The sequence below is a fragment of the Labrus bergylta genome, chromosome 23, assembly GCF_963930695.1.
Source record: "Labrus bergylta chromosome 23, fLabBer1.1, whole genome shotgun sequence".
Taxonomy (NCBI): domain Eukaryota; kingdom Metazoa; phylum Chordata; class Actinopteri; order Labriformes; family Labridae; genus Labrus; species Labrus bergylta.
In genome coordinates, this window is record NC_089217.1 from 9,904,851 (window position 1) to 9,930,758 (window position 25,908).

Genomic DNA, 25,908 nt, shown 5'->3' on the forward strand with positions numbered 1-25,908 from the left:
TAATGATACACTAGATACACACAAGTAGCTGCTTGGCAGGTTTATGACCTGAGGGCTACATGGACACCTTGTTGAGTGTGTGTGTGTGTGTGTGTGTGTGTGTGTGTGTGTGTGTGTGTGTGTGTGTGTGTGTGTGTGTGTGTGTGTGTGTGTGTGTGTGTGTGTGTGTGTGTGTGTGTGTGTGTGCGTGTGTGCGTGTGTGTGTGTGTGCGTGTGTGTGAGTGACAGAGAGAGAATATGTGGTAGTGTGTGTTTTTTTTGTGTTTTGTGAATGTGTATTTTCACAGCAGTTTTGTGTGTGTAGACATGTTTGTGTGTATAAATCACCGTATTTATATATATTTTTTTTCTCTTTCATTGCAGGCTCATTATATTTGGAATTAAATAACGTTCCTGCTCAGATGTCAATTTCAAGGTTAGTGTCAAGATTTAATTACATTTATTTTTTTTACATGATCTGAGAGTATATTTACTTCACACTCAAATATGTGTAACAGTGTGTGTGTCTTTGAGATTGTGTGTTTGTGTGTGTGTGTGTGTGTGTGTGTGTGTGTGTGTGTGTGTGTGTGTGTGTTTGTTTGTTTGTTTGTTTGTTTGTTTGTTTGTTTGTCTGTGTGTGTGAGAATACCATCACACTGATATCATAATCTTTTTCGCTCAGGTCTGCAGCAGGGATTATGAATGCTCTGATTTCCTCACCCTGCTGCCTGCAGTCACACAACACAAGTAACACACAGTTTGTCTGTCGTTTATTGAACACATTCCGGCCCACATTGTTCCCAGCGTAGAGCAGATAATGACATGTCCCGTCAAAAACCCACTCTGGCGTGTTTGTGTGTGTATTGTCATCTGAATCAGTAACTCTGCGCTGCGGCTAAATGATAATCTCCACAAAGGAAATTAGTTGGGAAAAAGGGGAAAGAAAAGCCATCAGCCTAAAGGTCAAATGAAGATTAGAGGGAAACAGTACACGAGGGCACACCGGCTGGCACTCGGAGCTGCACAAAGGCCTCATTGTCACGGGAGCCCTGGGGTTTGCGCACACACTCCCTGTAAACGTGGGGAGACATGACACCTGTTGGTGACTTTGGTCAACTGCAGGCACAGGGACTGGACTCCTTCAGAGACTTTTCTCAGCATGTGCTTATTAAAATCTGATCTTTTTAAAACACCTGAATGTCTCTGAAATAATGGAGCATGCAGTGTGTTCAACACACGCAAAAAAAAAAACTCTCACTTGCCATGAATCTTTTTGCGCTTGTTTTATGTCATATTTGTGTTATCTTCAATATCTTCAGTAAAAAGACAACGTGTGCCATTATGTCAGGAGTAGATGATAAAAAGAACGTCAGACAACCAAGAGAAACAGTTGCTTTTCATTTTACAATTGCTCATATAACTGTTTTATATACCGATCGTGCAGGAACACATGGTCCACTCTCCTCTCAGTCGAGTGGTTATTGTCAAATCATTTTAAGTATCGTTCCTGACAGTTTAACACTGTTTTACAGTTTATGGCGCCATGAGTAAAAAAAAAAAAAAAGGTTGGGCCGGCGTTCTTTGGGAAAGTTGTACAAAAGTGACTGAAATGACTGTTGGGGTGTTACTCCTCTCTATAGATAATATGAACAGGTTTTGTATGATCACATCAGGAACACATCTTACTTCACATTCACGTTGTTGCTTGACATAATTTTCTTTTTAAACGCAGAAAAGGCACACAAAAAATAAGTAGGATTTATTGAACCATCTGCAAGTGTTAAAATGAACACCAGAGGATTCATTTAGCACATATTTGGAGCGCTTGTGTTTAAGAGTTGACATTTACAAACTACAACAAAAAAAAAAACATGTTACGCAAACTTTAAACTGTCCAAACAAGTTTTTCTGTCAACAAATTCCAGACTGCAAAAAGATCTGCCTCTACAGGATACAGTGTGAGAGTTAAGCAGTCAAGCTTTAAAATATTGAAATATATTATCTAGCTATTCATCATTTATTTTAATTTTTTTTATTTAAATCTCCTCTCAAACCTCTGAAACCGTTTCCTTATTCACCTAGATTACCTGCGTAACAATTTATCACCTTGAAGGGACTATTTCTTTTGGAGGAAGGATTTCATCAGTTCACGTTGAGGTCTGTGGATTATCCACAGAATATTTTCAATGATGTCTGCTCCGAAGATTAAATTAAATTCACCTCCATTAGGTAGGATGAGTGCAGAAATCTGGGAGACAATGGGAATAGATCTTTAAATTGCATGATTTGACACTATAGGTGTGGAGGAGAGCGTTCAGTGTAACCCTGATACACCTGGCTGAACACACATCAGTGTGTAGTGTTAGCCAAGAGTGCTTTCCAGTATAGCTTACAGACTGGGACATTAAGTAGCTTGTGTAGAGTTTTTTTTGTGGCATTTATTGGAAAACCAACCTGCTATAAAATAGCCACAAACTGGTGCCTGCGTGCGTTTGAGTCCCTGCGTGTGAGGAGTTCAGGCAGTGACTCACTTTTTATAAGTTAGATCTCACCTCCCTTCCTCAGGTCTCACCCGTCGCTCCCTCGCTCGAGGGGAAACCACAGCAGAGATGCAGCCTCTCCTGTCTCACACAGGAAACTCCCTGAAACAACTACTGCTCGTCTTGTTTGACCCTCCACTCAAACACACACACACACACACACACACACACACACACACACACACACACACACACACGTATGCTCATAAATTAACTACCGAGCAAAATTGAGGATGAGGATTTAGGATTTAACGTAGCAGTTTTAGGTTAATGGTGCAGTTTATCACTTGTTACCCTAAGCCAGCTGGTAACATCACAGTTCCCCTGCTGATCGCCAAACAAGATCCTCATAAATAATCCAAACAGAAGACACTCTCACTCTCTGTGTGTTCATGTGCACGCATACAAAACCCTTGCATTTGTGTGCCAGTGTTAACACACATCGTTGTCTTTTACGTTCTCTTAAGTGCGTATGTGTACATGCACAGGCGAGTGCTGTCGGTATGTCTAAGACAAGATGTGCAAGTGTGACCTTTTGACTTCCATTAGCAGCTCACTCTCTCTTCTCATTTGTCACCATCAGGTCGAGGAAACCTGAGAGGACAAGAGCTGACGCAGGAGACAGACCTGAAGCTGCCGGAGAGGAGGTGACCTGTCAACAATGAATGACTTTTATGAAGTCAGTCGACAGAATTCTTTTGTCATTTTACCACACACTGTTAGTTAACTCTGCTCTTCTCTCACATGAGATTGCATGTTCTGTAAAAATAGAAAATTTTATTTAGCAAAAGATCTTAAATGGGATTAAATAAAGTAATGTATCCATATGTTAGGAAATGTTTTATCTAAGAGATTGCATTAAAACACAAAAAGAAAGAATTGTTTGTTTTTTTGGTTAAGTCAATAGTATCTTAAAAGTCAGGGAGGACCATATGCGTTTTAATAACAACCCCAAAAAAGAGCATGCATACTTGTGAGGAGGAAAAAAACTCACACTTTTTGCTCCTTCGTTGTCTCCCAGAGGCTTTCTGTTCTGAGTTTGTCTCCCTGCAGGCCGACCATCAACGACGCGGGATAAGAATCACCCGCCACAGATCAACAGTCCTTTGGGGTGAGGTAGTAGGTTGTATAGTTTTAGGGTTATTCCCAAGTTGTCAGATGACTATACAACTTACTGTCTTTCCTGAAGCGACTGTGATTGCATCATCATCATCATCATCATCACAAAGAAAATACAACATTGACACTGCAAAAATCTTTTTTTCCCTTTTTTAATTTCAATTTTAAACTTTGGAGATGGAATATTAAATTCAACTTCAATTGTATATTTTTAGGAATCATAACTGTAAATACTCTAAAAACATGCAAGTTGATGATATTTGAATGACCTTTTTGTTGTTGTTTTGAACACTTATTTTCATGTCATGTTAGCAGCATGTATTCAAGACAAACTTTCAGATCCTCCTCCTCCTCCTCCTCCTCCTCCTCCTCCTCTACTTGGGTGACTTATGGTGTTCGTACAGGGTGAGGTAGTAGGTTGTGTGGTTTCAGGGTTGTGATTTTACCCCATCAGGAGCTAACTATACAACCTACTGCCTTCCCTGGAGGGCAGCAATACATCACAGGAGCACCCATGTCTGCGTCACCCAACACTGACTGACACTTAAAAAGTTAGCGCCGACAGACGACTGGCTTTTGATGTCCAAGGTTTCATTCAACGGGTGAGTGGTGCACAAATTACAAAATGTATTTAATGGCAAAAAGAATGAATCATTTAAACTTTATAAAAAGCATTTAAAAGAAATGTGTTTGGCCTTGGAAATATTTGTATATAAATGTTTTTTTATGTTTTGACTTCGTGCTGTTTTGTTCAGAGATAAATAAAGACTGGATGATAAAAAAAAAAAAACTGTTGGATCATGAGTCATTTAATCAATCTTTATTAGTATAGCAACAGTTCATAACAAATGTTATCTTAAGAAGAAGAGCAGGTTGTGATCTTAGTCTTAACTATAAAAGTGTGTGTCTGATCCTTTCAATGTAGAAGGGGGTTGTAGGAACAAATATTTCTTTAGTAATCCTTGTAAGGAGCTCAAGATATTTCACAAGACATCTTAAACAATCTTTTGATCATGGTTTATTGTTTAGGTCTATTCAGTATTTTAGAAGAAGCCTCTCTTAGTACTTATAGTAACAATGACACTGTTGTGATTTAATTTTCCATGCAAGATTATGAAAATGTAGGGGATCAAAAGCAAAGACAATTCAGTGAAATCCACAAAGGAAGCAAATCTGTTTTATCTGAGCCATATGCTCAGCATTGTTCTAACACTTAAGAAAGTAGTCTCAGAGGCTTTGAGCTGCCTTCTCAAGTTGCTTCCCAAACATCATCATACCATATATCTGCTTTAGTCTTCATTCAGCTTCAAAGTGTCTGTAACACTTCAGAGAATGTGAGCATGTGGGGTTCCTCCACACTTTTTACAGATCAGGTGCTGAGGCAAAACAACAACAAAAAACAACAACCATAAATCATCACCCAACGTGTGTGAATATACTGAGCAGCCTCAAGACTACTGTATAGTTTTACCGTAGAAGTAAACAGGCAGTCTATTATCTCAGGGTGGGGACACAGTTGTCGCTGATTCTCAGTAGTTGCTGATCGTGCACAGTAGATGGCGCCATATAGCCTCTTTCATGTTGTGCTTAACTTTGAATACACCTGTATTTACAACAATACAAGCTATAAGCTACGGACACTACTGATAGTGCACATTACAGTCACATCTTTATTTGTATTTTTAACTGTTTATTCAACATATAACCTGTGCGACAAAATGTGAATGTTACACGAACTCGACCTAGTTTTGGAAACAAAGAGGAGTAATAAGAAGTCAAATATTTTCTTGAGTTTAATATTAAAACATTTAAGACTCAAGAGTACAAACAGATGAGGAGGAATTAGTACAAAATAACCTGTGTAAAACAAATAGCAGTAGCCTACTGTAGTATATGTCCAGCATAGAAAATATAAAATGAGTATTAAGAAAAAAAATGATGTAAGAATATAAATCATACGGAAACAAATGGCTCATTAGTGTCCTTTGGTTTCATAAAGGGTTGTTTGACGTTTTGAATACATAGAACGATATTTCCATCTAGACTCTTCTGCAGAAAAAAAATTATGTGGCATGAAAATGGCTCACATTAAAGTTAATTTATTCACACAAGCCACAAATTAAAGCACAAGCAGTCCTTTGAATTAATGTAGGCCTAAATCAATTAATGCATTTATTACATCTATGTTATTATGTACAGAAAACAGAAGATATACTGTAGGTATTGTCTAATAGGCAATACTCTGTTAACATTAGCCTATGCATAGACAATACATTTATATAGTCCTACATAGGATATAGGCCTATGTATATTTATATAGCCTATAGGCCTATGTTATACAGTCTATGGCTACTGTATTCAGCAGACAGTCATGTGCATGTAATGTGTAATTTCTATGAGAAAACTGACGTTTCATTTCGTAACAGTGACACAAAGGACTTCATTGTAAATATCACAGCAAATGAGGCTAACATGTTTACTGCCTTTTATGACGTCATTAAAAATTTAATTGAGAGGAGAGACGGCTAGCCGAGACACGTAGACTGTCCACGGTACAAGAACAATAGAGACCCCCTCTCCCCCTCCCCTCCCCTCCAAACAAACAAACAAAAAAACAAAAAAAACATCGAGCCCGTGACGTCTCAAGACACCAGGAAGTGATTGGGTCCTGCCAGAATAAAACGTGGCGGTCCCTGCATGTGCATTGGTTGAAAGCATAGGTGTGTCAGGGGGGTGTGTGTTTGTGTGTGTGTGCGTGTGTGCGCGCGCGTATGTGTGTGTGTGTGCGTGTGCGCGCGCGCGTATGTGTGTGTGTGCGTGTGCGCGCGCGCCGTGTCGCCGTCCGTCGTTACGTTACTTCCTGCAGAGGGATGAACGGAGGTTTTTGACAGCGCAGAGGGAGGCGACTCGTCAAGTTTTCAGCAGAGGAGATCTGTGGATCAGGATCAGTGCCTCAGAGTGTCCCGGGACCTAAACACCTCCCTCCTCCGATTAGAGACATCCCTCCATCTCGACTCCAGCCTCTGAAAATGATCCGGACTGCAGCCTCGGAGGTATTAATCACCTTTATTTCCAACTTCGGTTAATTGTGATAAACAGCCTCAACGTTGCTTGGATGTTTGAAGCAGGCTTACAGCTGCAGTTCTGATGCTTTAACCAACAGCTTTGTCAGTCCCACAAATCAAATGCCTAACTATTGGACTTTCTTTAGTCACTTTCGTAATTGGATTTCGAGCTGAAGTCTTCTTGCTTCTATTCCTGCATTAGAAGAATGCATGCCATTGTTCTCAGTGTCTCAGTGGGCTATCTGGTTGTGTGTTTGACCTGATCCCACGTTGAACTTCCTGACTGCTCGAGTCTTGAAAACAGGTGAAGACTATTTTCAAGCTTCATTCTAAGGAGAGGAAGGTGTTTATTTATAGGCTGAAATGTCCCCTTTATGTCCCAAAAGCAGGAGCCTAGTATTTTATTTTCCTTGAAGTATAAACATCAAGAGACAGTGTGAACACATGACAGTCTGTAAATTCACGTGGAAGTGGTTTTTTTTTTTTAACGATTGCCTCACTATTATTAGTGTTTGACACATGGATGACCTTGTTGCAGAGATTTAATCCTGATTCAGCAGACGGCTCTGACAATCTATTTTCAAGTCTTGTATCTAATGGAGCTTGTAGGTCAGTTGTTGGTCTTTTTAACATGCTTTGTTGAGCACAGCAGAAGGCTCCTGTTTCCTCTTCTCCCTCGCGACCTAAAGATAGTGTCTTCTGTCTGAGATTGTAGTTCCTCTGGGATTTAAAACACAATGTCCTTTGAGGTGATGGGGAAGCATGGGCTGGGCCAGGGTCAGCTATGAAAGGGGAAATGCAGCGAAGAGGTAGTTGTTGACCTGTTTTCAATATGTTTAACCTTTTATCCGTATTATAAATATGAGGCTTGAGTTACAGACCAGATTGCCCTCAGATTATTCAAATCTTAAAGATACAGAGGTGGAAACAGGAAACTAATGATTATTTTCATTTAAGGTCAATCTGATGGTAATTGTTGTTGAATCTATCCAACCATCAGCTTTTGTCTGACAGGAATGTTTACAATTTCAAATTATCCCAATTTCCTGTCAAATCCTAGAAATTAAGCAATTTTCACATTTTCAAACCTGCAACTATCCGATATGTGCCATTCACACCCAAATGTCGAAAGAGTTGCCCATGATATTAGTAACGTCACCATGAAATCCACTGATTCATCAGCTCCAAGGAAGTCATGCCAGAGTGTAGGTCAGGACACAGAAAAACTACACTTTAATAAATAATCTGAACCACATGTTGAAACAGTTTAGCTTGTGTTGTGATGGGAATCTTACATATTTTGGATACAACCCAGCAAAAGCTAAACGGCAGGTTATTGTAAATAAGAACTGGATGTCTTACCACCCATAGATTCATAAACGCTCACCCAATCTGCCCTTTTGATAGAAAAAATATTACTTAGCTGCTTGGATTCTCAACAGATTGTCAAGAGGTCACATGTTCATCCAAGCAGCTTTGATGAAACTCTGTTAGGCAACAGTTCGAACCGTTTTTTTTTTACCTGTCAGCATATACCTACATTTTTCTTTTTTTTACACACGCTCACAGATATCCTCCACAGCTCTGGCGTTCTGTCAGGACCTGTCGGCCGACATACTGCAACACACAGACTAGATAAACAAGTACGGGCTTGCTTTGATCAATCACGTTCTCACTGTGTGTCCTCAAGAGTCAACAGAGAGCGTGTTTACCATCCAAACAAATGAAGGGATCATTTCATCTTATTGTCATGTTTTACTATTGTTTTAACCAGCACACTCAACAACCTCAATTCTCCTGTGAGGAGTTTTTATCTGGGTTTGGAGAAAAAAATGAAAATGAGCACCGATGTCTTCATGTGACCTACAAAAAATAGAGACGTCCAGTACTAAGACCTACTATTCCTATGTGTAGTTTTTTTTAAAAGTCTGAAGCCACTGGTGCAGGGTAGAGTTCAGACAAAGACCCAGTTTCCCAAGATTCTGGGAACGTGATTGATTTGACTGTTACAATAAAGCAGGATGAGATTTAAAAAAAAAAAAACACTACTTACACATGTACAATACAAAATAAGCAAAGACCACTTTGACCAGGAGGGGTCGCCAAAATCGACACAAACAAAAAAGTTCATCACAGGAGCTTTAAAGTCAGGGTTCTAAACAGTCGAATTGCACAATCTAGTTAATTTCATAATTCTTCATGCATGCTCGCCTCACAGATGTATGCAGCTGTGTAAACCATGACTCTACATTGAGCACGCTTTAGCTCTGTTATGGCCCCAACAGCCAAATCTCTTTATATTCAATCAGAGGAATGCTTTTGATTGTTTTGTATTGTTCAGCATTTTATTACTGGTACATTTGAACTTTTAAAAATTTAGAACAAAATTTAGGAGTTAAGAAAAATATTCTCATCTTTGGCTCAGTTGGTAGAGTCGGTCGCCTCACAACCGGAAGGGCGGCGTTTCAATCTCCAGCTCCTGCAGCCACATGTCCATTATGTCCTTGGGCAAGAAACTTAACCCCAAGTTGTTCCCACTGCTTTGTCGGCTGAGTGTGAATGTATGAATGGGATAAGTTAATACTGATGGACAGTCTACGTAACAGAATCTGCCATCAGTGTGAGAATAGGTAGGTATGACCTGCGGTGTCAATAGAAAATGGTAAATGGACTTAAGCTTGGATAGAGCTTTTCTAGTCGTCTGTTCTGACTACTCAAAGCGCTCTTACACCAATTGCAATCTGACAAGTCAATCAATATACAGTCTGCAGAAAAACAACAGTAACATCTGCTGCCATGAATTGCTGGAAGTTGGACAGGGCGTCAAAGAACATGAGCATTAGCCATGGTGCTGTGATGTTGTGTGATGGCTCAAACAGATGTGTTTTCTCCTGCTGAGAGCAGCTGTGAGCTCCAACACTGTCCCTCCTACACGCTCATTTGAGATCCACTCTGAGAGGACGGACTGCTACAGACAAGGGCAGAGAAAAAGTGAATTAGAGCTGCGTGTCTACACACTGGAAAGCTATCCATACAATGTAAACACTACCTCTGATGTACAGTATGTACTCACTGAGCGTCTTTAGAGTCTCTGAGGGCATCCCAGTTGTTTAACAAATCAGAGTCAGCGCTTTGGAACAAGCCGCTAACATTAGTACCCTGTTATATAATGCTTGTTGGCTCTTAATAACAGGTTTGCACTAAGAAGGCTCAGTCTTTCAAGACTTTTGTGTTTCTCTCACGTTTGGATGCTTTATCTGAAAAAAGACAGTGGTGGCATCCATGGGTAACTCCTGGGATGTACTTTCTGCTGGTGGTGCTTTTAAAACTAAAAAGTGCAGTATAATGTCTTGTTCCTTTTGTTAATGAGCATGTGGACTTCTGTAGGTCTGACTCTGGGACTTAATGAGAAGATCCATCTATCCATTATCAATACTGCTTTTCCTGTTCTTGCTGGAGTCGATCCCGGCTGTGAACGACGGGGTACATCCTGGACTGTTTGCCAGTCAATCACAGAGCTGACAGATACACTTGTCAACAAGTGGGACAGTTTTGTAATTCTTTAGCCAGAGTTGAAACCCTTTAGCCAGAGTTCTGTCTATTTCTACTCATAAGAGCCTGAAGAAATAAAGAGCAGTATTATTCAATCAATCAATCAGTCAATCGAGTGTTTTTATAAAGGACATTTAAAAATGGCAACAGATGACCAAATTGCTGTAAATGGAACAAAAGAGCAGTACAGTAAAGTTACAGAAAAGGAGAAAAACAACCACACAGCAAACTCATGTGTCATGCATGTGTGAGTATTTTATTTGTTTTATTCTAAAAATGTTCCTCAGAGGTTTGCACCCAAACTGCTCCACCTCACTCATAAGCTGCCTCAGGGTTTCCGTCTCATTATCACCCTTTGCCCTTTCTCTCTCCTCTTATCACAGTCTGGTGAGTGAGGCCCTTCTTCCTTCCAGGATTGGTTCCATCTCCACCATGGCGGGGGATCTCTTCAGCCCCCCGTCCCCTCTGGCGGATTCCCTGCTGGACGGTCCGCTGTGTGGAGACCTGATGGACGATCTCCGGGACATCTCCCAGTCTATCGGAGACGACACGCTGGGATTTGACTTTTTGGAGCAGCAGAGCACCGGCTCTGGATCGGAGTGTTCCATTGCACTTGGTGAGTAAGCGAGTGGCGTCCTGGTCGATTAAAAAACAACTGATGGAGGATAGAATGTACAAAAGTGAACTAATAAAACAAACAGATCCCTATTTGATTTAAAAGCTAACATGTCAGGATGTTCCTTTGCTGCAGGCAGGTGATGTGGATCATTACAACATTGACCCTTTGACCTTAAGGCTCCTCTATGACGCATGTTGATTCATGAAAGAGACCTGCATGAAACAGTGTGTGTCTGATAACAGAAGATTAGATTTATCTCTGTCTCTCCTCCATGATCTTGTCTCCAAATACCTGAGCAGCACTTTACTATAATAAATGACCCATGTCTTCAGGAAAACACTTAAAAATGCTTCAGTCTGCAGGAGACATATACCTGATGTTCTCAAGAAGACAAAGGAAACAGCCATTCTTACAGGACTCCTCGACGTATGACGTGACATACACTTCTTGTTTTAGAAAGTAGAATGCAACCTGTTGTGTGCTGGTTTGTACAATTGTAACATCTACAAAATCCTTTTTTCTCTTAATTCTCACTTATAGAAATATGTTCTGTCAGTCAGCTTTTGAGAAAAAAAAACAGAGTTGGAGAAGCCTGATACCACTCTCATGCTATTGAAAACATAAAGCTAAACTTTCAGCCAGCAGCCAGTTAGCATGGCTCATTCCATTGCTAAACCACCTCTAAAGCTCCAAACATGTTTCATATTGCTTTAACTAAATCTTAAAGAAAAAAACAAGCAGTTAGCCGATATCCAATACTGATATTGTAAGAGCTGTGGAAGATGTTTCAAGACAACGTTACCCAACTGACATAAAACATTGTTTCCAGAGGCTGTACCATCAAAAATGCTGAGTCAAGCTAGTTACGCCAACTAGGGCTAGCTCTAACTTTGACTCACCTTAACCCAGGCACATAAAAAAGTGAATGAGTGTATCATCTCACATTTCAAACTACAATTTCTCTTATTATTTTATAAGAAAAAAAAAAAAAAAAGGATTCTGAGTCATTTTAAAAAAAGACTAGAAGTGCAAGTCACAGTTACTTGGCTCTGTTGACCTCTAATCCACCTCTAAAGCTCTCTGACCACACGTTATGTTTGTTTGTTAAACCGTTGCAAAACAAGCAGTTAGACTAATACTCTGCAAAGCTCTGCTAAGATAAGCTAAAAAGGTTAGCAGTAGCGTATCTCTTACAATTCTTTGCTAATAAGTGAATTACCCAAAAACCTGTTAGCCTGCTTAAATCGTTATTTTATGAAATATTTGAGGATTTATATTCTGGATTGATTTAGTTCCAGGACTAAGGGAATGACTTTTTGTCTTTTGTGTTTCGCAGACACTCTGACCCCCGCCTCCAGTCCGTCTTCAGGGGTGTGTGGAGGAGCGGCCGGCCCCGAGGAGAGTTTTCCCCCCCTTAACCTGGAGTGCCGGGTGTGCTCAGACAAGGCTTCAGGCTTCCACTACGGGGTGCATGCCTGTGAGGGCTGCAAGGTGAGAGTTGGAGTACATATTGTATGCATGAACGGAGACAGGACATACCAGTAAAGACCATAGAAAGTGACAGAAATAAACACTGATCAAATCCCGTTCAGGTTGAAGATAACATGTGCTGCAAAGGAAAATGTTGTCTTTGGTGTCCTTGCATGTAACACAAAATACACCCACTCACACATGTGTTCACACACACACACACACACACACACACACGTAAGCGCCCACATGCACAACATAACACATACAAAGCTTGGCATGCAGGAGCGCCTGACCCAGCAGCCAGTGGAAAAAGTTTCAGAAGCACACCGCCGGGTCATGTGAGGTGGGGGACAGAGTGGCCTTGGTTGCCTTCTCACCCCTCCCCTGCTTGGCACAGAGCCCAACTAAGAGACTTTAATACACACACACACACACACACACACACACACACATGAGCACACATGAGCACACATGTAACTGCAGCTGGCAGAGAGCCCTCCTGTGTTTAGAGGCAAATATTATCTTCGCATAGGATCTTATTTTTTCTTAAACAAAAATCTACTTTGCGTTAATCTTTTGGAGGTTGTCATCATCTTAACAGTAAATTCTTCAGGTTTTAATTAGTTAAGCTCCACAGGACACCTTGGCACTGAAATTCCAGACATTCTTGAGATTGTATGTAGCACAAAAAAAGTCAGAAAGGATCAGTGACACCCAGAACATTCTGTAACTGAGACTATTGAGTTCATTATCAGTTCAGTGATCACTTCTGTGCATGTGTTAGAACCATTGATGATCATCACTGCACTGTTTTCCATTAAGTCATGTGAGCTCGTTTTAGGCCCACACCTCTAAGCCCGTAGCATGTTGTTGCTGCTAATCTCAGTTTGCTATTTTTTTTGCACAACTTTTACAACTCACTTGCCCGTAGTTAAAACGTCTCCCATCAGCCACAGCTTCAACTTGACACTGTGTTTGTTTATTCTACTTCATAAACTACTTATTGAAATCCAGAGTAGGATTACAACTTTCATGTATTTGAAGTGAAACAGAGTTGTTACCAGTTTTGTGCAGAGTCTGTTTTCACTCCTCTGTGCTGGCAATGTGCTTTCAGTTTCCCTTCAGATCTATAGGAACCATGATGGACACAGGCGGGAGGCAAATATTTCACAACGTTCATTCTTCTGTCCAAGTTTTGAAGAATGCACATCTGTATGTTTTTAAGCGCCATACAGCTGGCTGTCTCCTCGCTGGTCTGCATAAGATCCATCAGATTGCACAAAAAAAAAAAGAACACTTGTTTTGCACGTCCTTGTGTCACACTACTGCTGCTGTCCTAAAATAGGAACATGATGACACTGAACTGTTGGACGCTGCAACACGTGAGAGCTGTATTTTGACCACACTTTGTTCCTAAGTTTGCTGACCGATGATATTGCGCCATCATGGAAAACTCTGGCGTGTGATATGTAGCAGCCACAGTTCACTGTTTCCACGCCGGATGGTCTCTCTGCATATCATGTTCAACACCTCGCATGAAGAGAGGAGCGCTCTGTAGGTGGGAATGTGGAATGGAATGCTGTGTGGGTCCGTGGTGCCGGGGCTTAAGTCTTGCTGTGTGATGACGCTGATGTGAACGGCACATTTAGAGCAGCAGGACAGTCGGTTAAACATCAGCACGTCTCCCTGCTCAGATAGCAGGAAGTTATTTCTGGAGATAAAGTGAAACACTTTTCAGTCTGATGAGAAGACATTTGCCCTTGAGGAAACATTGCACAATCCATCCCATTGCTTACGTCTTTAGTCTCATGAGTCACCGGTCATGGCTGCATATCACCGCCTCTCTCGTCTTGACTGAACCTCCATTCATGCAAGGACATGCATGCAGTAAACACACATCTGTTTTTCTCCCCTTTGTGCCGTGAAGTTGTTTTGTAATGTGTTTTTGATGACTTACACATGTCACTAAACTATTGCCTAGACCTTTACTTCTTTTTCACTGAGCTATTTCCCACAATAAAGCTAGAATTGTTTGCTTTGCTATAACACAAAAAATAACCCTTAATAATGACATGCCTTCACAATAAATAAATAACATTTGTAAGGTGACATACTGAATGTGTATGTAGCTCCAGTTATATTGCCAGAGAATCCATTTTCCCTTTCTTGACCGTGAGGGATTGTTGGTATTTCAGTGATGCACCCACACGTGTATGTGAGTGTATGTCAAAGCATCAGATACACTGGCACATGTGCAACACTTGTTAGCATGCGCTGGCCCACTGCCCTGTACCCCAGTGTGCGTTGGAGGGCTGCAGGATGTCTTGTCCAATCAGGGTTCATCCTCAGAAGGGCAGAGCGTACAGTAGACCTCTTTAAATATAGATATTATTCCACTGTACAGTCCAACTCACTTTCTGACCAGGGCTTCAAATGTACTGAATGTACAGCATACAAAAATGCTGCCGATATACATGCAGGTGCCTAAAAACTACAAAAGAAGAAGAAAAAATGATCATTCAAAATGACTGTTTGCTAGTATAACTGGCTCCAGTCTCTCATTGCAATTCCAAACTAAAGGCTCATTAAACCGGAGTGACTGGGGATCCACATGCATCCTTATAGCTTTAGCACACGGTCTAACTTGTAAGCCTGCACGCTTTGGCTGACTCGTGGCGGTGACAGAATAAATAGTCTTCTTGCACACAGAAGTTGTAAAACATAACAAAAAAAACATCAATCAAGTGTAAAATCCAGTTGAGAGGTTGTTTTCAAATAGAGGCTGCAAAGCAAATGGAAGGTTAAATGAAATCCCCTGAGGGCTCAAGAACCAGAGGAGTATTCTGAACGTTTTGTGTTGTCAAATCTGAATCTTTGAAAGCTACAGTGTGCATCATTCTGTCTCCAACAGGGTTTCTTCAGGAGGACCATCAGGCTAAAGCTGGAGTATGACAAGTGTGAACGCAACTGCAAAATCCAAAAGAAGAACCGGAACAAGTGCCAGTACTGCCGATTCCACAAGTGCCTCTCTGTGGGCATGTCCCATAATGGTAAGGTGTTCAACACCGAGGCCTTGGAGGCACCATAGACCAAGTTTGGCTGTATCACTAGGTTGATTATTATTATTATACAATTCAATTCATTTTCAAAAGAGTGAGATATATGTGGCTTATATAAACAATCTGAAAGGAATCTGCAATCAAAATAAACGCACTCCTAAGTATTTAGTTACATAAAACTCTGCTCAGTGGAGATCACAGTATGTGTCCTCCAGTACAACAGCAGGACGTGTCTGTGTGTTTCTGTGTTTTACGTCGAGTGGGGGTTTATAGAACATGCCCCGCCGGAGCCTGCCTGACATTGAGATAACACAGGCTCCATATAGCTCCACATCTGGCCCGTCAGCTGCACTCACTGCAAGAGGGGTCATTGAGTTTGTTACAATGGCCTCCCACTGCAGGCAGAGCCACGGCCGAAACCTGAGAGGGAGACAAACATGTTGTCCTCTGAAGGGAGGAAAGAGAACAGAATGCCGAGGCTCTGCTGTGGGTGAATGTTAAGTTTGTGCACACGCGTGCGTGTTTGCTGCAGGAGGATATCTTTGGTGTGTAAGAATGCAGTTTCCTTGTTGGAAAAAAAAAAAAAAAAAAAAAAAACTTTTGAAAACTCTTCTTGCTGTTGCTAACGATATATGTGTCTATGCTACAGCTATCCGGTTTGGTCGGATGCCTCAGGCGGAGAAGCTTAAGCTAAAGGCAGAAAGCAAAGTAGTGGAGAAGGAGGTGGCAAACCCTCTGCTGGCCGACCACAAAATTCTGGTCAGGCAAATCCACGAAGCCTACATGAAGAACTTCAGCATGAACAAGGCGAAAGCTCGGCTCATACTCACCGGAAAGACGAGCAAGACGGTAAAGGAAACAACAACACTAATGGCAGAGGGGTTGTAAATAGTCTTTATAGTCCGTCTCCTCACATCTTTCCCCTCTCTTTTCTCAGCAGCCTTTCATCATTCACGACATGGACACATTCCAGCTGGCAGAGAGGACGTTAGCGGCACATATGCTCAACGGTGACAGTCCAGAGGTCAAGATCAGCCTCCAGTCTGGGGACCTGGTTCCATCGGTGGGGAGTGGGGAGCTCCAGCAGAGGGAGGCTGAAACCAGGCTCTTCCACTGCTGCCAGAGTACCTCAGTGGAGACGGTCACAGAGCTGACAGAGTTCGCCAAGTCGGTGCCGGGCTTCCAGAGCCTGGATCTGAATGATCAGGTGGGTTTAGGGGCGCTGTATCAGTTACTGAATTAAGTATATACAGCGGGAATGTTTACTTTTACTTGAACCAAAGATGTTTTGTTGGAATCTTACCTTCCTTTTTTTTTTAGGTGACTCTCTTGAAGTATGGCGTTTATGAAGCCCTCTTTACGCTTCTGGCCTCCTGCATGAACAAAGATGGCCTCCTAGTGGCCCGTGGTGGAGGCTTCATCACCAGGGAGTTTCTCAAGAGCATGCGACGGCCATTTAGTGACATGATGGAGCCTAAATTCCAGTTTGCTTCACGCTTCAACTCACTGGAGCTGGACGACAGTGACCTGGCCCTTTTTGTGGCTGCAATTATCTGCTGTGGAGGTAAAAAAAAAAAAAAAATACATATATTCATTCACCTTGACTGAAAGTTGCAAGGACTGCGTCTTCATATCCTTTCTCCCCTCTACCTGATCCTTTCCCTCCAGATCGCCCAGGCCTGGTTGATGTGCCTCTAGTGGAGCAGTTGCAGGAAAGCATCGTGCAGGCACTGCAGCTCCACCTGCTGGCCAACCACCCAGACGACAACTTCCTCTTTCCCAGACTGCTGCAGAAACTGGCTGACCTCCGGGAGCTGGTCACAGAGCATGCACAGTTGGTGCAGGAAATTAAGACGACAGAGGATGCAGCGTTGCACCCACTTCTGCAAGAGATATACAGGGACATGTACTGATGACAATGAATGCCATTTAAAAGCAGGTGTACATACTAAGTTGAACTATATGCATATCGATGTACTGTAAGTAGCTCATTGTGCAGCTTCTAAGGATACACGCTGCTGGGATCTGCAGAGGTGTCATCATGTGATCTATAACTTTAGAAGTCTACTAGAACTGAACACAAATGAAATGAGGGGAAAGCAGCTCTTGAAGGTTGCACGAGTGCTTCCCTCAAAGAGGATACAGAACTTTTATTTCAATCTGTCACCATAGATTTGTGGAGATATTCGTTAAAATGCATAACTTAGAACATCTTATTGTCATACATTGTGATCTGATGCCAGGCTTGTACTCTACAGACACATGCATAGGAGAACAAAAGTTGGCTGTGCAAATTTGCATGGCATTTAAAATGGATGTACACATAATAATAATAATAATATAGATAACAGGACATGGCTGATGCAGCCACATTATGCACTATACTGTCGTAGCAATAAGTTCAATTGAAGTGCCAAGAAGCAGAGATGTTTTAACATTTAATCTTTACACTGACTTTCTTTTTTGTGCAGACGTTGCTCCGACTTAACATAAAGACATATTCCTAGTATTTTGGATATTTAGTTCATTTGAGCTCATTAAGAAATGATTTGTGTAATGGTCATGCCCTTTTATTTATGACAAGTGCCTTGTAAAATTAGACAAATCTCCCTCAACAATTCTTGTATTAATGGTTGTAGAAACATTTGTATCAGTATTCAAGAGTGCCATAATGTCAACCTCATGTCTCCTCTGACTTTGACCACACACCTCATACCTTTCATAACAAATGCAATAAATAAGCCATGGGGTAGAAAAGTGATTTGTTAAGATTATTGTTACCAGTCAGTGTTGGTCCAGGGAAGGTTCTGACATCATATTAAGTCATAAATCGGTTGCTTTTCTGTCTGACGATGAACTCAAATGAGCCCAACTCTCAGTGAACATTGTTTTAAAGTATGGTTATTTCATCTGTTGTGTATTTATTTCAATCCGCTGTCCTACTGATTTAAAAACAACACAAGATACCTTACAGGCACATTTTTCTTCCATTGAGGCACATGTTTTAGGAGGGTGGGTGACTATTGGCCAGTATTGGATATTTTGACCACAAAACACAGTGTGTTAAGCTGGTTTATTTTGTATTTTGTAAATATAATAGGAATGTGGTGACCACAGTGAAAGGGATGTGTGTATGCAGACAGTTAAGCAGGCGAAATGACTCACCTCCTGATGAAGTATTGTAACATTGCTGTCATAACAGTTTATATTTTTTGTCATGTTTATTAGTGTACATTATGAACTGCATTTGCTGTTTCAATTAAAGGAATATTGTGGTAGCTTAAAAATAAACTAATATATTTAACTGACTTTGATATTGCTAATGGTCTGTCTTATTTAACAGTCTAATAATGCCAGTGTAAATGATTCCCCTCATGGAATCTGCTCAAGAAATATTAGCAAGAAGATATTTTTATATTTTGTATTTTAAGTTATTATCACAGAGACCTGATTATGATGTTAGCTGTACTCCACCTGTTAGTCTTTGGTGTTAATTAGCAGCACCTGTGCTTTGCCTTTATTGAATTAATTGTTATTACATCGCTATTCATTTTGAACCTTTTACTCAAATTTAATACACGTTAACTACCTATCAATATACATCCGTGAAAACATGCAAATACGGTTGAAAAATCATTAAATATATTATAATTATATTAAGTATAGGACTCTACAACACACTTTCTGTCGCTGTGCTCCCCCTGCTCAGTAGGTGGCGGTAAAGATACGTGAAATAACAACATGGTTGAACCGTGAAAACCAGGAAGTACCTCTTCCTGCTCTTGTGCTCTGAACGATGGAGCAAACTAAAAGTGAACACCGTCAAAAATCATTTACTTGCCAGTCGTGTGGTCTGAGTAGCCCGTTTACCTACTACGGCCAGAAACCACCTAACACAAGAGCCATTGTGTAAGTGTGCACCAAGCGGGACGCTTCTCTTGAGCCACCCTACGCCGAAGATAATTTAACCTTTCATTGTTGTTTAAGTAGCATGTGTCCCGGTATCTGTCTTAAAACACACCTTCTATTTCATACAAGTGGAACCGCATGGGCCTGTTTACGTTTTAATTCCGTTTATTGTGCATTTTTCTGTCGTCCCATTAGATTGCTTGAGGAGTGTTTCGTGACCAGAGACCCCTTCAGTCCGGACAAGGAAAAGTTTCTTGTTTTGGGCTCTACCTGCAGCCTGTGCAGCATGTGCGTCTGTGTTGCACCGGTAAGATCTCTTTTAAATTCAATTTGCTACGGTCTTGTGTTTTATATTGGCTCGATATGTGATTATGTAATTCAATTTATCAGATGCGATAACGTTTGCATGCCTTCTTCATGGACAAATGCGATAATTACAGACTTGAGTTTGATTTAAAGGGAACTGTAACCACATTGATTGGAGACACTAAAATGCAGCCTGGGAGTGCAATCAAGCCAAACAAATAATTGGCATTCCCAGTCAGGCTTTGGAAGCTGACTTGATCTTGCAGCTCACTGGTGATTAAAACATGCATCTAGTTTTCTCAGACACCTTTCGTAATCACGTGGCTTATATGTACATGCTGAGAGAAATTCATGACTGCTATGCACTTCAAATCAATTTATCCAGTCTCACATACAGATGTTGAAAAATGTATAAATACGTGTGACTCTGCATGTCTACCAAAGTGAAACTGGAGAATTGATGCTAAACTGTAGCCTTCTCTTCTGTCAGGAATGCAGTCTTTTCTACACGAAGAGGTTTTGCATGCAGTGTGTGAACAAGCACTTGGACCAGTTCCCCCAGCAGATCCGGGCCGAGCTGGCCAAGAAGAAGCAGAGCTCCAAAGCTGCCATCTCGTGACGTTGGAGTAGAGACCCTTCACCTGCTGACATACGGAAGAGAAATTGTCTGAATGGTCAGATAAAGACTCACAAATATGTCATTGCACTCTTTTATCAAACCATGCAGGGCCAAAATGCAGAAAGACAAGCAACACACCTAAAAACGAATTATCCTAAAAAGGAAGAAGAAAAGAAAAACGCAGCTACACATCACATTTTTTTTTTTTACCTGAGTAAGATGTAAATGTGTATTATTTCTCATTGGAGACTTTTTTTAAAAAAGTAAGCAAGTGGTGGGATTAACTAGAGTTGCTGGGCCATTGTGTGATGAGGTTGCAGGTTCACATGCAGACCTTTTGGTTGGCTGCAATAAAAAAAATACACCCTGACATAATTAGCTGAAAGTGCTTTGCAGTTGCTATAAATGTTCTGTTATTAAAAAAAAAAAGCAGAGGAGGATTTTTATTTATTTGTGGTAATGGCATCGGCATCTTAAGATAGAGGTAATGATTTTATTATTGGAGCACATGTTCTATTTTATGGCCCTTATCAAGGCACAGCATTGCAGTATTTGCTAATAGCTGCTGTTCTGCCCAATACCACAACTATTTTGGTCGTCTCCCTAAGTGATAGTAAGAGAGTTCTGATGTGGACGCTGTAACATTCTTCAAGACCAGTTGCCGGGCAGATTAAAAAACGAGATTCCTGTTTTCATAGCCATTGCAAAGGAGAGACTGTACTTCATGAATTTTACCTGTTGTATTACGCTTAATGAGGAAATACATCTGTATTAGTTTTCATAAACTTATAGGTATAATAACTTTTAAAATGACACACTGGTGGACACTACAGACGTGTGTTGTGACATTTACACATCCTTCTTGACTGTGGTCAGAGGTTTCTTTGTTGACTTCTATGCGGTCATTTTTTTTTTTTTTAAGTGTGTAATCTCAAACTATAAAAAGACACATCCAGTAGTGACCTTTCTCTGTTGTTTTTGATTCCTTGTGGATCCATGTTTATGGGTTATAATGTACATTGTTTTTAGTTGCATGATCCCATTCAAATTTGTAGGTGTTTAAATATTTTAAACTCTGATGGAAAAAAAAACAACAACCCACAACAAGTATTTCCCTTAAAGCATTGCCTATGGATGTGTGACCCAAACAAAATCTTCCCTGGCCTTGATTCTCAAATACCCATCTAATCAGTTTGATCCAAATCTGTTTCCATCTCTCAGGGATCACTCGGTACAACGGCGCGCACAGTTTGCAGCAGCATAAACACATTATGGATTAAGTGTGATCCCGGCGATAGCATCGATAAAACAGATGGCCTTGCTGAATTTATCACGAGATGTTTCACTCTTTTCTAGGGGTTAATTGAAACAGCATGGCCTTAAAGGCAGGCCCAGTGGTTTCTTTTTTTTTTTTTCTCTCTCTCTTTTTTTTTTTTTTCTGGCGAACTGTGCTGAGGAATGCAAAGCGACACCCGCTGTAGAGTTTAAGTTGGGACATTGTGAACTCTGCACACAAGGAGTACTTGCTGATGCATTCACTCAATTACTGCAGGACACCTCTGCAGCTCTGACATGTACAGAAGATTAACTTGGTAATAGACACCTTAAGCAGGACTTTTTAATGATGCACACTGAGAACCCTGCAGAAAGAAATGTTTGACTTTTTGAAGGTCTCTCTTCAAGCTGCAGCACTTTTTGTTTCCTTGGTGCTTAAACTCTAAGCACACATACGCAATTACAACCATTGAAGCACACAAACCCGCCCTGTGGCACCAGGGGGGAGAGTCTGACAGTGATAGGCACCGTGCCAACCATTACAAAGACTTTCTGCTCCAGAGCTGATGTCATCAGATACCAGGAGGAAAGATTTGTGGCTTTTTTTTTTTTTTTTTTTTGTGGGGTTGTTTTCCTGCACAAAACCTCGTATTCAGTGTCTTAATTGTCCTTCATTAACCTCGAGGCTGTCGTTGAATAGATTCACACTGATTTAATCAAGTGCGCCTAAACTGTTTATTTGACATCAAATCAGGTGTTGCATTATCTGTCTGCAATCTGACACTTATTTAATTATTTATTCCTGCGATAGCATTAGCAGCCAATACATGTTAGTACTCTGTTTTCTTAACGGCTTTTACACCAAAGACAATTCCCCATACTTATGTTACAGTGTGGGGATCACAGTTTACAAATGACACTTAATGAGATCAGATTCCTGACTTGTAGGTGTCCAGTTAAACATCTAACCTGATGCCTGATGTGATAAATCAGGTGCTAACAGATAAGCTCAAACTGGACCATTCTCCTGCAGCGCCCCCCCCCCCCCCTTTCCTTGGGTTCTTCATTTTTTTATCTTAAGTAATCAAACAAGATAAATTAGGCCATATTCATGTGTAGAGTTAATCCAATCCAGCTCTGTGTTGTTGTTGCCCCTGTTCGACTTTAGGAGCTCCCTCTGTGGGCGGTCCTAGTGCGCAGACCAATGAATCGCCTCCTCTGTTTAAATACTCCTTGATGTCAACTTTTCTTCTTCACTCACAGCTCCCTCTAACGCCATGTTGGCTGTTATGACTTGACTTGTTGTTTTTTTATCTTGCCTTACTACGGACTTGACAGGAGTGGCTTTTTTAAAACCCCCCTGCGCCTTCTGGAGACGCTTTATTCCATTCTTCTTTTTTTTTTTGTTGTTGTTGTTGCGCGTACGCGTTTTGGATGAAACGCACGGAGTATGCTTGCATCGCTCCTGTTATTTTGCATTTGAGAGGAATACTACTTGGAAATAGAAGTTTGAAAGTGTTTGGTTGTTTGTGGGAGTGTTTTTACTTGTCATATGTGCAACAAAATGTCAGATGTTCGCCTGTCTAATGCGAGCCCCACGGTGGAGAGGGTGGATGCGCGGCAGCAGGACAACGTCAGACCTCCGACCCGCAGAAACCTTTTCGGCACACCTGACCGAGAGGAGACGCGGAGGTATTTTGAAGCCTCGATACAGGAAAGTGTGCAGGCTTTTGTGGAGGAGTACAATTTCGATGTCGTCAACGACAGGCCGCTCACTCCTCCGCGCAGATACGACTGGCAGGAGGACAATGACGCACCGGAGTATTTCCGCAGACCTCCTCACCGGAGAGAGCAGCAGCCCCAGCGAGAGGTGGAGCGCCCCGGCGAGAGCAACCGACTGGATGCCGAGGAAAGGGATGAAAGGCAGCCAGATCACCAGCAGGACAGAAACGGTTCGAGGAAGAGACGTTCAGACTCTTCAGGTGATTTGACCTCTTTTGGCTGCCATGCATTTTAATGTTTGCTGTGTCGCAATGTGGCGAAAAGCAACAGTTTGTGTCCGGGGTTTTAACTGTGAGCCACGATAAGCTGGTCTGTCTTTGCAAATAAGCAGAATATGCTGGAGAGAGTCTTCATAGGTGTTTTTAAACTGTTGTTAATAATGAGGCTGGTGATGTAAAGCTGTCTAGGGAAATGGGCTTAAAACTCGCGCTTATTAGCCTACTTTGTAGTTTGCACATTTTCTTCCGTCGTGCTGTTCACGGTTGTAACAAATCTCCGTAGCTGTCAGGTGCCTCTTTAAAGTGAACGTGCAGCGCTACACGCCCAACAACCCTGACAACCTTTTTCTCCCCCCTCACCCCCCCCCCCCCCCCCCCCCCCCCGCGTCCTCTTTTGTCTGCCAGGTCCCTGCTCAGACGAGAGTCAGAGTAAAAGGTCGCATTCCGACGAAGAAGATGACGACCAGGCGGGCGGCGCGGCGAGTCAAGCGGTGGAAGTCTCGGAGGAGAGACCGGAGGACCAGTGAAAAACAGTGCAAGGTTAGACGGTTTTATATTACTATTCAGTGTTCATTATGTGGGATGCCTACATATTAGCATAGCGGGTTTTATTGTATAAAATACAATTTTTTTTGTGTTGGCCTATTTTTTCTATCATTTTTTTTTTCTTTTTTAAATCTCGAAAAACGCACTTTTGTTTGCACTCAGCACACACGTCATCAGCCTTACACACTTTCATATAGTTTTTCTTGGTCTCCCACAACACTTATTGCTATGACTGTTCCTCCTCTGCGCGCGCGTGCGTGTGTGTGTGCGCGCGCGCGTGTGTGTGTGCGCGCGTGTGTGTGTGTGTGTGAGAAATATAAAGCAAAATGCAACTGTTTTTTAAACAGCCTGTTTCCTCTTTCTGCCCCACAGAGCGAGGAGACCTGTTGCTGGTGGAATACTGTAGCCTTTCTCGTCATCTGACAGATGGGAGAGAAAAATCTAAAAGCAGCCTTTTCCTTAAAGAAGGGAGAAGGAGAGGCTGCACAAAGCACTGAATATGTACACTATCAAGTTTTGGCACTCATTTCAGTTAAATTGCCTCAGAAGCAGCAGACAATGTAGCAGTGTGCAAATGGATTTTTGCTCATTTTTGTATCTACTACCTATGTTTCAGATGTAGCACATAAAAAAGAAGCATATTATGCTTTTCATACCTTTTTTTGTTAAATGTCTTTGCGTAAGTGTGTGAATTTGACTCGGGAAGTTGCAGTGCAATTTCCAAAAGAGAAATATTATTTTGTCATATTGTATCATTATTCAGGTAATTGATGTAAGTTAAAAATGCAGATTTCAAAAAGTCAGGGTTATGTGGAAACAAAATTTCTCCTTTGCTTTTCTTTTTCTATGGCTTTATTTGTCCCAGTGTTATAAATCTTTTTTTTCTATTTTTGAAGGCCCAGATGCCCACACTATAAATTGAGGGTCCATCTACCTGGGAACAGCCATGACAGATAAAGTTTACATGCAAATAATGTCTCTTTATTTCCCCAATTTTTTGACTTTTGTTTTATTTTTGGGTTTTTTTTGCCAAAGTTTGTGCCTTTTTGTTTTGGGGGCTGAGGGGTGGGGATGGGGAGGGAGGTATAGCTAAACTGCTGAGCAATATCCAACCAAATTTGAACAGTATTTGCTAATAATCCTAAGAATTAGCTTCTTTTTTTTTTTTTTTTAAATTAGGTGAGTTGATATTTTTAGTGGCTTTTTTTTAGGTCACAAATCCCACCCCTTGTGATAAATGGTGAAGTCCAGGTTAGCATAGATAAAATATGTTAAAAAACCACTGGGCTACTTATGCAAATATGTGAATCAAAGATTTGTCTTTGCTGTGTGGAATTCATGTGGAACATGGAATTGCACTATTGTTAATTTGTCTTTTTTTCTTTTAGGGTAGAACATTTGAAGAGTACCTGTGTGCCTTTTTTTTTTTTTTTTTGAAAAACACTGAACCATTAAACTAATTTATTTATGTTGTGCTTTTTGTTGTGGGTGTATGTACAGCTTCCCAAAGTGACATTTTTGTAAATATATATTTTCATTATGTTCTTAAGATAAATAAACTGTTGCAAAACTGAGCCCAATAATTGATTCTATATACTGTGTGTTTTCTTCATTCTGCAGTAGGATAGATTAAAACTATTATTTTCAAAAATGATCAAAACATTTTTCAACTCCCATGTAGCACTCCATGCATCTGCTTTTTGACACATTAAAACTAACATATGCACTCACACACTTGCATGCAAAGCACTGAAATACACCATCAGTTGTAAACAGACTTCTATAAACAGGCAAATGGATCATAGTCAATGTGAGATTTTACACAAAACGAGCTAATTGTACGGTTT

At 41.1% G+C, this 25,908-nt stretch overlaps 3 protein-coding genes and 1 long non-coding RNA gene across 6 annotated transcripts in view; all 4 read left to right on the plus strand.

Moving 5' to 3' along the window:
• LOC136177656 (uncharacterized) overlaps positions 1-4,428 on the plus strand; it is a 34,827-nt gene extending 30,399 nt beyond the window's left edge. For both annotated transcript variants that reach the window (XR_010665164.1, XR_010665165.1), the window contains 2 exons: positions 364-415; positions 3,103-4,428. This is a non-coding gene — a long non-coding RNA (uncharacterized lncRNA). The remainder of the gene's footprint in view (positions 1-363; positions 416-3,102) is intronic.
• Positions 4,429-6,432: 2,004 nt separating this feature from the next.
• pparaa (peroxisome proliferator-activated receptor alpha a) lies at positions 6,433-18,714 on the plus strand. 2 transcript variants are annotated; one of them, XM_065951472.1, is made up of 8 exons: positions 6,433-6,691; positions 10,639-10,871; positions 12,211-12,365; positions 15,259-15,397; positions 16,056-16,255; positions 16,344-16,613; positions 16,727-16,970; positions 17,075-18,714. In XM_065951472.1, the coding sequence occupies exons 2-8, from the start codon at positions 10,688-10,690 to the stop codon at positions 17,317-17,319; spliced, it is 1,437 nt and encodes a 478-aa protein (XP_065807544.1). In that variant the 5' UTR covers positions 6,433-6,691; positions 10,639-10,687; the 3' UTR covers positions 17,320-18,714. The 2 variants fall into 2 exon arrangements, with proteins under 2 accessions (XP_065807544.1, XP_020495181.2); XM_020639525.3 differs by having other exon boundaries at positions 6,440-6,691; positions 16,347-16,613.
• A 445-nt stretch (positions 18,715-19,159) lies between these two features.
• Positions 19,160-21,202, plus strand: cdpf1 (cysteine rich DPF motif domain containing 1). Its single transcript, XM_020639541.3, has 3 exons — positions 19,160-19,315; positions 19,511-19,622; positions 20,112-21,202. Exons 1-3 carry the CDS (start codon positions 19,203-19,205, stop codon positions 20,238-20,240), a joined length of 354 nt encoding a protein of 117 aa, XP_020495197.2. The 5' UTR covers positions 19,160-19,202; the 3' UTR covers positions 20,241-21,202.
• Positions 21,203-22,754: 1,552 nt separating this feature from the next.
• Positions 22,755-25,635, plus strand: cdkn1ba (cyclin dependent kinase inhibitor 1Ba). The gene is made up of 3 exons (XM_020639483.3): positions 22,755-23,497; positions 23,921-24,055; positions 24,434-25,635. Exons 1-2 carry the CDS (start codon positions 23,068-23,070, stop codon positions 24,040-24,042), a joined length of 552 nt encoding a protein of 183 aa, XP_020495139.2. The 5' UTR covers positions 22,755-23,067; the 3' UTR covers positions 24,043-24,055; positions 24,434-25,635.
• Positions 25,636-25,908: the final 273 nt, after the last annotated feature.